General features: G+C 46.4%; 1 protein-coding gene across 2 annotated transcripts in view; it reads right to left on the bottom strand.

Annotated features, from left to right (window-relative positions):
* Positions 1 to 351: 351 nt before the first annotated feature.
* Positions 352 to 13,268, bottom strand: part of uvrag (UV radiation resistance associated gene) — a 144,566-nt gene continuing 131,649 nt past the window's right edge. For both annotated transcript variants that reach the window (XM_038990151.1, XM_038990150.1), the window contains exon 15: positions 352 to 1,641. In XM_038990151.1, the coding sequence (XP_038846079.1) occupies positions 831 to 1,641 (811 nt within the window). In that variant the 3' untranslated portion in view covers positions 352 to 830. The remainder of the gene's footprint in view (positions 1,642 to 13,268) is intronic.

Here is a 13,268-nt window from a genome sequence, read left to right on the forward strand (position 1 = left end):
GACAGAGGTCAGAGGTGGGATAGGTCTTTGCTGTACCTCCTTTCCTCTGTCAGACATGCTGAAGACCCTGGCTCTGTTCAAATTCATCTCTCCTTCCCTTGAAATCATTACTTACAGGTACAAGGACTGGGCAGGTACAAGTGAAGACTCTATAGCTTTCATCAAGCTACTTATGTTAGATTACTGGTTACTTCAAGGAAGGGAGGAAGGATACATTTTGTGTGTTTAAAGGTGGTTACAACACAAACACCCCCTCCCTCCCTCCCTCCCTCCCTCCCTCCCTCCCTCCCTCCCTCCCTCCCTCCCTCCCTCCCTCCCTCCCTCCCTCCCACAGCACTGCCATGCATCCTGAAAAAAGAAAGCTGCGGAAGTGTTTCAACCACAAACATTTGCTTTATTTAATTTCAAAGGATTATAGAAATCAGAGGAGGCTGGTAAGAACAGCTATAGGAGGACAGGCTCATTGTAATGGCTGCAATGGAAAAAATGGAACGGAGTGAAACGTGGTTTCCATATGTTGGATGTGTTTGACTCCGTACCATGAATTCCATTCCAGTCATTACAATGAGCCTGTCCTCCTATAGCTCCGCTCACCAGCCTCCTCTGATATACATGTTTTTCGAGAAGAAGTGCAAATTTGTCACATTCCAAATACCGTAGTTCCTACGTTTGATTTCTATTGATGCATGGAGAAAGGGAGAGTGACACACACACCAAAACACACAAGACCCCCCCTCCTCTCCACTAAGTTCATGTCCCTGACTCATGTGTCCTGTGACTCCAGTCCTGCCCTCACACCAGCCCTCCCCTCAGGTCCTGCTCTCCTGTTGTCACTTCTCAGAGGAGTTCTTGCGTGGCCGGCGGAAGCTGGACATGTTCTCATTTAGTGCATAGATGCGGCGGGAGAACTCCTCGAAGCCGGCGGCATCCAGCTCACCTAGCACCTGCTCATCACACTCCACGGCCACAGCGTGCTCCACGGGGATGCAGGGGTAGTCCTCCAGCCTGGCCCCGTCCCCCAGTCCCAGGCCTGTGGCCTCAGTCCCCATGATCTCCTCTGCCTGCTCCACAGAGCAGCACAACTCTGGGTTCAATGCCATGGTCACTGTCAGCCCGGTTGTGGGCCCCGCCAGCCCGTAGCCTGGCACCACTGAGCCGTTCATGGTATTCTGCTTGCTGGTGAGTGCCACCTCCTCCAGTTCCTCAATGGTGCTGTCCCGAGCGGGAGTGGGGCAATCTGAGCCTCCTGTGGTGGTGGAAAGCAGTTGCTCCTCCTCTACCACCTCTACCTCTCCGTCTCCATCCTCCTCTCCTGGGGCTGGTGTCTGCTGTGCCTGGACCTCCAGAGTCTTGGCCAGGTCGATGCTAGCGTCCAGGGAAGAGGACATGTGTTTGAGGGAGGGGGAGGGCGGCGGCAGGCGCCCCTGTGGCTGGTCTACGGCCATGGCCGTGTTGTAGCTGGGAGGAAGAGAGGCTTTGTACTTCTGCTTGTTGGCCTCAGAGCTGGCCCTCTTCCTCAGTGAGCCCCGGTCTGGAGAGCTGGTGTTGGTGGGGAATCCCACCTCTGACGCAGCCGAGACACTGATCTGAGACTTGGCTCCTGTCGGGACCGGGATAGAGCTGGAGACATGATGCCGATCACTGTGGGAGAGAAGGAGAGATGGAGAAAGAGGGAGGTAGGGAGAGAAAGAAAGAAAGAAATAATGAAAGAGGATATGATGGATATGCTCATAAGTCTTTCACATCCAAGGGTCATGGAGAGAGGGAAGGATAGAGGGAGGAAGGCTCCCCTCCCCTGTCTAGCCCCCAGGCCTCTCTGATCAGACATGGTTCTGCATCTCATCTCTCCCCCTCCTGATCCAGATCCCAGACAGCTGGTCCACTGCAAATCACTCCCCATTATTACATTCAAAAACATTTTCTCAGCTCGTGCAACGGCAGGGCCATGCAGAGTGGAAGCTCACAGCATGCCTCCTAGAAAGTATGCGAGACATTTTTACGGAATAACAGATAACAGACACGATAGAGCAACCCCCATCTGTCCCATGCAAACCCTAACCGTAAATTAACTTAAACAAGGGATCCATAGCTGTTAAGCCATACTTAACCTGATCATTCAGGTATGAGAGGAGACATTGGGGGGATATCTCATGGGGTCAAAGGTGAAATTGGGTCCCTGTGCTGTGCTGTCAGAGGTCCACCTGTGGCTGGTTAGAGAGCAGAGGAGCCTGGGTAAGTGATCCTGGCTAGTTAAACAGGTTAAAAGGGTGGTGAGGTCACTGGGTGGTGATGTCCCTGTATCAGACGCCAGATAGTCTAGTCTAGCGTGTGGCAGCAAGACGCACACAGAGAGGACGTAGAGGCCTATGCCAGGGGAATGTTTCAAACACACAGCAACTGACTGGTCATTGCCTAGCTGTTTGATGGAGTACTTCAGGTCTCAACACATGGTAGCTTGTTAAGAGGGTCCCGACCGCGGCCCCTGCCCCCCGTGGAGGCAGCAGAGCACAGGGCACTGACAAAACAGTTCACATACAGGGTTTAAAAACACACGCATGCTAGTGCTGAGCGATTAGTGTTTTTTGAGGTCGATTTGGTTTTAGTTCGATGATCAAAAAATCAAATCACCGTTTTTGATTTTAGCTTCAAATGATTATTATTTGTTTTACATTAAATGCACTATGCATTATGTGGGTTGAATGCTCTAACAACACTGAATAAAACAATTCATAGAAGTCCCATGACGGTAGTGGCTGCACATTACTGATTACTTTAATAAAATATTTACGTTTTATTTTATGGTCTTTATTATTTCATTCCAAGTCATCATCTCATCTCTACAAAGCTGCTGCCTATGTTGTCTGACAAAAGCACAACTTTAGTAGTTCTTCAAAGTAAATAAGGGATACTTTCATGATGACTGAATACCAATTATCAATCACTTAGAAAATGTATTTTCAGGTCGATACCTCGCAAAGCAACTTCTCTCTATCCCTCTCGATTGTACGTTCTTCTGTCTATTCTCTCCCTCTCAGTGTCTGCCCCACACAAACCGGACAAGTAGACAGGCAATGGATTATGGTAATTGTAGTTAATTAGCACATTTTCTGCGCAAAAATATAAAGAATATTGGCCTGTTGGAGATGACAACTCCCTACTACATCGCAATGTTCAAGCTTGCTCTGATTTATCTCTAGGAAAACTGCGCATTGAGCTCACAGAAGATAATATATATATATATATTTTTTAATTCAGTTTATTTTGGTAAATACTTTAACACTCTTTTTCTTAAAACGGCAATGTTGGTTAAGGACTTTTAAGTAAGCATTTCACTGTAAGGTCTACACATGTTGTATTCGGTGCATGTGACAAATACAATTTGATTTTGATTTGACACAAACACACACAGCTCACTGCTGATGAGTCAGTCACAGACACAAGACAGCAGAGTGTCCTCAACCTGCCCTATAAAAGAGGAAACCCAAACAAAGTGGATGGCCCATGTCATACCTGATCATAATTATAGCTCACGGCCAGCATTTAATAAGCAGCTTACAGGAACACACAAGATGAGGTCAAACGTTCATGCAAGGTAAAACAAATAAAGATAATGAGTTGAGATAACCTGACATGAGAGCTCTTCTTTCTGAGCAATAACTGGGGATACACTGTGCTGCACTTATTCACAGCGCGTGTCTATCTGAAAACATAATCTAACGCAATTGCCTTCACATTGGCCCTTAGCGACTCTACAGTATATCCCATAAACCAAGGCTAAATAGAAACAACATGCTGTTCAAAACTCTTGATCAGTTTTCTCCAAAAAGCCAAAAGTTTAATGGTTTGCCATTAATGATTTGTATCTGTGAACTCCTCAACAAAATGATTGTGGTGTTTTGAGCGCGCTCCAAAACTAAAAAACTAAAAACCTGATTTGGAAGACGGGAATAAAGAGACCTTCCATGAGAACTGAATTATCATTCCAGCGAGCAAACCCAAACCGTGGTCCAGGCTGGGCCCCTTTCAAACAGAGGACAGGTTGGAAAAAACGGAGCTGACTGTTTGTTAAGCAGGAGTTTCAAACATTCAATGCATAATTTTTAACAAGCTAATGACTGCCCACAGTCTGTTGTTCGCTGAATGACATCCTTGTGGCAAGAGCTCTGAGACTGATCCAATCTTTGATTTGAATTAATATCAAGCCTTCTAGTTTCTCCCTGGCTCTCTCCCAGTACCCCTACCACACAGTAATCCATCTCAGCTTCAGGAGAACCCAGGTTAGGATCCAGGAGAAAGCTGGCCAACACAGACGCCTGCATGCGTTTTGGCCCCGAAACACAGTGATATGATATACAATCAGACTGCGTAAAACATATGACCACTTCTTCTTTTCTGGGAGTGTTTAGATGTTACAATAATAAGGCCTGGATAATAAGGCATTTCTTGTTTGGAGCACGTTTGTTTGTTACATTAAGCTCCCCTCCAAATTGGTTCCTTTAAACAGCTGTCAAGTTAAGTCCCTTAATCAAGAGTGTAGTAAAGAGTCTGAGGAGTGGCGGCAGGAGGCTAACCCCCACAAATCTCCTTGAATGGGCTGTCATAATATTTTTTCATGCAGCACATTGTCTCAGTATGACTCCTGACACATTGCTTTTTATTCAGACCAATTAGGCTGTCCCCCTCCTTGCACCACTCCCCATACAGTAATTATTGCTCTGCTCAGAGGAAGGGAGAGCAGTAGTACACTTCCTGAATACTGTTGAAAAACCTGGAACCCATAGAGCGGGAGGACGGTGAGGGATGGAGGGAATATTGGCGGATTTACAGGAGAAGAACTCTCCATTGGAGGGAAGCAATGAAGGGTCTAGTTTTCACACAGTAGCCCATTGTGCCTATAAACAATACATAAAGTTCATTTGGAAAGTATTCAGAACCATTGACTTTTTTCACATTTTGTTACGTTACAGCCTTATTCAGAAATTGATTTCCTCTCCCCCTTTAAAAAAACCCCCATCCTCATCAATATACACACAATACCCCATAATAACAACGCGAACACAGGTTTTTAGAAATGTTTGCAAATGTATTAAAACTAAAAGCAGAAGTACCTTATTTACATAAGTATTCAGACCCTTTAATGAGGCTCAAAATTGTGCTCCGGTGCATCCTGTTTCCATTAATCATCCTTGAGATGTTTCTACAACTGGATTAGAGTCCCCTGTGGTAAAATCAATTGATTGGACATAATTTGGAAAGGCACACACCTGTCTATATAAGGTCCCACAGTTGACAGTGCGTGTCAGAGCAAAAACCAAACCATGAGGTCAAAGGAATTGTCCGTAGAGCTCCGAGTCAGGATTGTGTCGAGGCACAGATCTGGGGAAGGGTACCAAAACAATTCTGCAGCATTGAAGGTCCCCAAGAACACAGTGGCCTCCATCATTTTTAAATGGAAGAAGTTTGGAACCACTAAGACTCTTCCTAGAGCTGGCCGCCCAGCAAAACTGAGCAATCAGGAGAGAAGGGCCTTGTTCAGGGAGGTGACCAAGAACCTAATGGTCACTCTGATAGAGCTACAGAGTTCCTCTGTGGAGATAGAAGAACCTTCCAGAAGGACAACCATCTCTGCAGCACTCCACCAATGACCAATTTGTCATTATGGGGTAGTGTGTGTAGATTGATGAGGGATTTTTTTTATTTAATCAATTTTAGAATAAGGCTGTAACGTAACAAAATGTTGAAAAAGTCAAGGGGTCTGAATACTTTCCGAATGCACTGTACTTGGACCAAGTTTAAATCCAGGCTAGTAGTGTTGTATAGTATGGTAGGTTGCAGTGTTGGCATGGGTAGTATAGCCAGGCATACTGTACTGTAGGCATCCCTGTCTCTTTCAGGGCGGACATTGGACGACCTGTGATTTACAACCAAAGGGACAAAGTACTTCACTATGGACGTTCTAACTCATCATTAAGTTTTACTAGTCCTCTAAGCCCCGGCGGACTTCCTTGTCAATGATTTCACCACATAAAAGCTACCTGAGCCCTCTGCCTAAACCATTAGGCCCAGACTTGGCAGGCCCAGCGGCGGATAGGCCCACTTCTCCTCCCAACATGTTTGTTTTAAATGGGGTCTTTCTTCCTCTGCCTGTGTCAGACTCAGCCCTGGATATTCCAGGCAGGCCAGGAATTTACTAAACCAAACATTTTCTGCTGTCTTATCCTCAGACAGGCCTTGTTTCAGGTTCAAGGCATAGCTCTCTTCATTTCCAATTCCTGCTAAGGAGCCGTGATCAGAGCCAAAATACACAATGAAGATACGATTCAGGCTTTGATGTCGTGGCAACCGAAAATCCCACAGGAACTACTAAACCAAATGCTATAACTGAAATATTGTAAAACACACTAAGGGGGTGGAGCGGAGTTTAAATGAAAATATTGTAATAGAGCAAGTCGCCTCTGTCCAAGTCTGGCCTTTTGAAGACGGAGAACGTAACCATCGTATGAAAATCACTACAGCACAGCATGTAAAACATATTGAACAAGTCGATAGTATGAACACTAACAGTGCTGCCAATTGTGACTGCACACTGTTGTATTTGACTTGATTCTCAGCAGTTTGTATGGCACAGAGAACTACAGTACCCCACACTGTCTCACAGTAAGACAGATTCCGTTAATTTGCGACATGTTGTGTTAGAATGACATAACTGTGGGGATCTATGCAGTACCTCAATTAATGGCAATTACTAATGAGATCAGCTGGCCCTGCTAGCTCAGTACTCTGTGACATAGAGGAGAGCAGGTCTGTTCTGTGCTGGGCTGTTTGATTCATAGAGACCTGGTGGTAGGGAGCGTTCCTCCAGATGTCAGCTCATTCTTGCCTCATCCATGGAGACCACTGTAAAGCTAACACACACAGAGACATACAGACAAACACAGGCACACACCTTGCAACACACAACCAAGAGCGTGTATGTCTGTAAGTGTGTCTGTGTAGGGATGCTCGAACTCATCCAAACAAATTAGCTTTATTTGATTGATTATACTGTATGAGTTCCTCCACAACATCAAGCATCTACCCTTACCATCTCATCAACTACCATCCCTATGACTTAACTGGAATAATAATCTCCACATAATGAAACACCTACTGTGCTGGATGTGTGCCACCAGCTTTCCTGCAATGCATGTTCAATTACTTACTGACACAGACCAGGACCAGTATTCCTGACTGTGTTATTGGCCATTTAGGCTGAACTTGCTTGGTTGTCACAGGTGGACATTTGCGGGAGTGAAGATAGAGACACGCAGCACGCAGGCACACACATACACATGCCAGGCTAAACATTTCCTCCTGTGTGTTCTGGGACTGTGTGTTTGAAGGCAGTTAAGGAGGGGTTCAGATTTAATGCCGTTATCACTGTTCTCTCACCAGGGGTTTTGGGGGGAATCTTCGGAATCTCCGGGCGGCTGGAGAAGCAGCCGGTGCCGGGGCTGTGTTCAATCATCTAGCCCCCTCACCCCAGACTCGGTGCACTGGCCTGGGCTTAGGACCTGTGAACCTCTGCCAGGGCCTCCGCAGATGTGGAGCCACAAATAGGAGCTTAACAGGTTCGTTTTGAACTTGGCAAGCTGTTCCGTTTACAAAGCAAGAAGAACTAACTGCCTTTGGTAAGTTCCTTCAAGTCAAATGTTTCTGGCTGCCTTAACCACTTGCTTGGTTCTGTAACATTTTAGGTCTCTTTAAAGTAAAGGGGCCAGGTTTACAAGTCCTTCCACTTCTATACACCTGTGTATTCTATGCCACTGAGATGTACATACGTCTTGACTCTGTTTGCAACTGTTTCAGTAGGAAGGGATCAGCCTAGGAACATTAAACAAAACAGTCTCTTTCTATACAGTACAAATCTTAAACAATCATATACACTGAGTGTACAAAACATTTGCCCTCAGAACATCCTCAATTCGTCGGGGCATGGACTCTACAAGGTGTCGAAAGCGTTCCACAGGGATGCTGGCCCATGCTGACTCCCAATGCTTCCCACAGTTGTGTCAGGTTGGCTGGATGTCCTTTGGGTGGTAGACCATTCTTGATACACGGGAAACTATTGAGCATGAAAACCCAGCAGTGTTGCAGTTCTTGACACACTCAAACCGGTGCGCCTGGCACCTACTACCATACCGCTTTCAAAGGCACCTACATCTTTTGTCTTGCCCATTCAACCTCTGAATGGCATACACACACAATCCATGTCTCAATTGTCTCAAGGCTTAAAAATCCTTCTTTAACCTGTTGGAGTTGGAGTCCTTCTTTAACCTTTAACTGGTTGAAGTGGATTTAACAAGTGACATCAATAAGGGATCATAGCTTTCACCTGGATTCACCTGGTCAGTCTATGTCAAGGAAAGAGCAGGTTTTCTTAATGTTTTGTACACTCAGTGCACTGTACTTCCCAATGAAGTTCCCTGGATAAAGCCCATGTTCCCATGGATGAGAAGAGCCCTTCTGGTCAGCGTATTGTACATGCTGAAAGCTCTATATGGAGGGGGAAACGTCTACACAGTTCATGGAGGGAAATGGTTCCCTTGGACATGCCCTCGCCCCACCACCACCCCTGTATAGTAGTGGAGGAGAGGGGAGGGGAACAGATATCAAACCCCTTTCCCTTTCACAGTCTACCAGTTAACTCCCTTCAGCTGCTGCACAGCATTTTTATGCATCCATATTTCATACGCTAGGCCCCTCCGCTGGAAATAGTATCTGAATTTAGGCTTTTTCAGGCAGGGGGGAACTGGAAGTAATACGGTGGGGAGGAAGGGCAATAAAATAAGTCCCATGCAAAAGGAGAGCAGGAATGAATGCATGTCCTCCCTGTTTCAGTGTTTCACTACTTCAGTGTGGAGCCCCAGAGTCAGACCACCTTCCTGTCCCCCAGTACCTGCTGTCTGAGTCAGTTAGAGGGGAGAACTATGTGGGTCCTGTGACGAGGACCTAACTTATGGCCTGTTCAGGCTTACTGCACATTCTCACCCACACACAGGGTGCTGTAAGTCTGCTGTGTGAACAGCCAGCCGTCGTCCCCTGACGAGTATTTCAGCCCTGTGTGTATGTGTGTGTGTGTGTGTGTGTGTGTGTGAGTACATGTGTGAGTACGTGTCAGTTCGGCAAGGCAGGCTCTCGTAAGGCAGGCTCTCGAGACGCAAACAAAACCGTGTGAGAGTATGTGTGCATGTTGGGTAAGTGCCTGTGTGTGTGTGTGCGCCAGAGTGTGTGTGTACACAGCCAGGCCAGCTCCGGAGACGGACACAGAACTTTCACGGTTCTCAGCAAGGTTCTCAAACTCCTGAGTCAACACAGTGGAAGCCTTATTTCGTCCCCTGCGGCCTCGTTGTCTGGTATTGTTTCCTAAAACCGAAAAAAGCTTCTCGACATCAGAACAGCTAACCTCCAATTGGACGAAGACTTCTACTTCACTTGAAGGAGAGACCACTATAGAGGCTGGCGTGCGGGATACCTGACGAGACTACGACGCAGAGTGGATAAATCGCCTATACCCTCCGTTCTACTGGTGAACGCGCAATCACTGAAGAATAACCTGGATGAGCTCCGTTCGCCCAGACTATTCAATCAACGTGATCTGAATACTTTCTGAATGCACTGTATGTTTCTCAGAGTCTGGCTGAACAAGGACATGGTAAATTCCCTCAACAAAAATATAAATGCAACATGCAACAATTTAAAAGATTTTACTGAGTTACAGTACATATAAGGAAATCAGTCTTGTATTAGTCCCTAATCTATGGGTTTCACATGACTGGGAATACAGATATGCATCTGTTGGTCACATATACACTATATATACAGAAGTATGTGGACACCCTTCAAATTAGTTGATTCGGCTATTTCAGCCACACCCGGTGTGACCACCATTTGCCTCATGCAGCGCAACACATCTTCACATAAAGTTGATAAGGCTGTTGATTGTGGCCTGTTGATTGTGGCCTGTTGAATGACTGTGCAAAGTAGCTGGATATTGGCGGGAACTGGAACACACTGTCGTACAAGTTGATCCAGAGCATCCCAAACATGCTCAATGGGTGACATGTCTGGTGAATATGCAGGCCAACCGAGACATTTTCAGCTTCCAATTGTGTACAGATCATTGCGACATGGGGCTGTGCACTATCATGCTGAAACATGTGGTGATGGCAGCGAATGAATGGCACGACAATGGGCCTCAGGATCTCGTCACGGTATCTCTGTGTATTCAAACTGCCATTGTGTTTGTTGTCTGTAGCATATGCCTGCCCATACCATAACCCCACCACCACCATGGGGCACTCTGTTCACAACGTTGACATCAGCAAACCGCTCACACACAACGCCATATAAGCTGTCTGCCATCTGCCTGGTAGAGTTGAAACCGGGATTCATCCTTGAAGAGCACACTTCTCCAGCGTGTCAGTGGCCACCAAAGGTGAGCATTGTCCCACTGAATTCGGTTTCACTTTGCCGAACTGCAGTCAGGTCAAGACCCTGGTGAGGACGACGAGAAAGCAGATGAGCATCCCTGAGATGGTTTCTGACAGTTTGTGTAGGAATTCTTCGGTTGTGCAAACCCACAGTTTCATCACCTGTCCGGGTGGCTGGTCTCAGACGATCCCACAGGTTAAGAAGCTGGATGTGGAGGTCCTGGGCTGGCGTGGTTACATGTGGTCTGTGGTCGTACTGCCAAAGTTTGGGGGTGGCTACTTTGAAGAATCTCAAATATAAAATATATTTTGATTTGTTTAACACTTTTTTGGTTACGACATGACTCCATATGTGTTATTTCATAGTTTTGGTGTCTTCACTATTATTATACAATGTAGAAAATAGTAAAATAAAGAAAAACCCTTGAATGAGTAGGTGTGTCCAAAATTTTGACTGGTACTGTAAATCTGGCTAGTTTTTCTATACATTGGCAGGACAGAACGACTGCGTCGGGGAAGCTCAGATGAGGGGCTGTCTCTTTGTTAAAATCAACTGGTGCACAATCTCTAATTTCAAGTCTCAAGATTCTGTTCACCTGAGCTAGAATACCTCATTATGAGCTGTAGACCACACTATTTACCAAGAGACTTTGTCTGTATTTTTTGTAGCTGTCTTTTTACCACCACAAACCGATGCTGACACTAAGACTGCACTCAATGAGCTGTATTGGGCAATAAGCAAACAATAAAATGGTCATCCAGAGGTGGCGCTCCTAGTGGCTGGTGACTTTAATGTCACCTGAACAACTAGAGGTGAAAAAACTCGAGATCACTTTTATTCCACACAGAGACACATAGAAAGCTCTCCCTCGCCCTCTATTTGGCAAATCTGAACATAACGCTAAGCTCCTGATTCCTGCTTACAAGCAAAAACTCAAACAGGAAGTGCCAGCGATGCCCTCAATACGAACGTGCCCCGATGAAGCGGATGCTAAGCTACAGGAAGTGTTTCGCTAGCACAGTCTGGAATATGTTCCGGGATTCATCTGATGGCATTAAGGAGTTTACCACATCAGACACCGGCTTCATTAATAACTGCATTGACAGTGACCAATTATACAGATCCCAACCACAAGCCATGGATTACAGGCAACATCCTCACTAACGTAAAGGCAAGAGCTGCCGCTTTCAATGTGTGGGAAACTAATCCGGATGCTTATAAGAAATCCCGCTACGCCCCCCAACAAACCATCAAACAGGCAAAGTATCAATACAGGACTAAGATCGAATCCTACCACACCGGCTCTGACGTTGTCAGATGTGGCAGGCCGTGCAAACTATCACGGATTACAAAGGGAAAGCCAGCCGTGAGATGTCCAGCAACGCAAGTTTACCATACAAGCTAAATACCTTCTATGTGCGATTCGAGGCTAGAACGCTGAACTATGCATGAGATCAACAAGGCCGCGGGGCCAGATGGATTACCAGGACATGTTCTCAAAGCATGCACTGACGAACTGGCAAGTGTCTTCATTGACATTTTCAACCTCTCCCTGACCGAGTCTGTAATACCTACATGTTTCAAGCAGAACACCATAGTCCCTGTGTCCAAGAACGCCAAGGTAACCTGCCTAAATGACTACCGCCCCATAGCACTCACGTCTGTAGCCATGAAGTGTTTTGAAAGGCTGGCCATGCCTCACATCCACACCATCATCCCGGAAAACCTAGACCCACTCCAATTCGCATCGCACCCCAACAGATCCACAGATGACGCAATCACATTTGTACTCCACACTTCCATTCCCACCTGGACAAAAGGAAGACCAATATGAGAATGCTTTCATTGACTGTAGCTCAGCGTTCAACACCATAGTGCCCACAAAGTCATCATTAAGCGAAGGACCTTGGGACTAAACACCTCCCTCTGCAACTGGATCCTGGACTTCCTGATTGGCTGCCCCCAGGTGGTAAGGGTAGGCAACAACACATCTGCCACGTTGATACTCAACATGGGGGGCCCTCAGGGGTGTGTGCTTAGTTCCCTTCTGTACTCCCTGTTCACCCACGACTGAGTGGCCGCGCACAACTCCAACACCATCATTAAGTTTGCCGATGACACAATGGTGGTAGGCCTGATCACTGACAATGGACAGCCTATATAGAGGTCAGAGACCTGGCAGTGTGGTGCCAAGTCAACAACCCCTCCCTCAAAGTGAGTAAGACAAAAGAGATGACCGTGGACTACAGGAAAAGGAGGGCCGAACACGCCTCCATTCACATCGACAGGGATGTAGTGGAGTGGGTCGAGAGCTTCAAGTTACTTGGTGTCCACATCACCAACAAACTATCATGGTCCAAACACACCAAGACAGTCGTGAAGAGGGCACAACAAATGATTTGGCAAGGGTCCCCAGCTCTCCAAAAAGTTATACAGCTGCACCATCAAGAGCATCCTGACTGGTTGCACCACCGCCTGGTATGACAACTGCTCGGCATCCGACTGTAAGGTGCTACAGAGGTAAGCTTCCTGCCATCCAGGACCTCTATACTCGGCGGTGTCAGAAGAAGGCCCAAAGAATTGTCAAAGACTCCAGCCACCCAAGTCATAGACTGTTTTCTCTGCTACTGCACGGCAAGTGGTACCGGAGCGCCAGGTCTAAGTCCAAAAGGCTTAACAGCTTCTATCCCAAAGCCATAAGACTGCTGAACAATTAATCAAATGGCTACCCGGACTATTTGCATTTTATATTTAATAAAAACATTTAAACAATTACGCTGCTACCGGCTCTTTAT

The sequence above is a fragment of the Salvelinus namaycush genome, chromosome 3 (assembly GCF_016432855.1).
Source record: "Salvelinus namaycush isolate Seneca chromosome 3, SaNama_1.0, whole genome shotgun sequence".
Taxonomy (NCBI): Eukaryota; Metazoa; Chordata; class Actinopteri; order Salmoniformes; family Salmonidae; genus Salvelinus; species Salvelinus namaycush.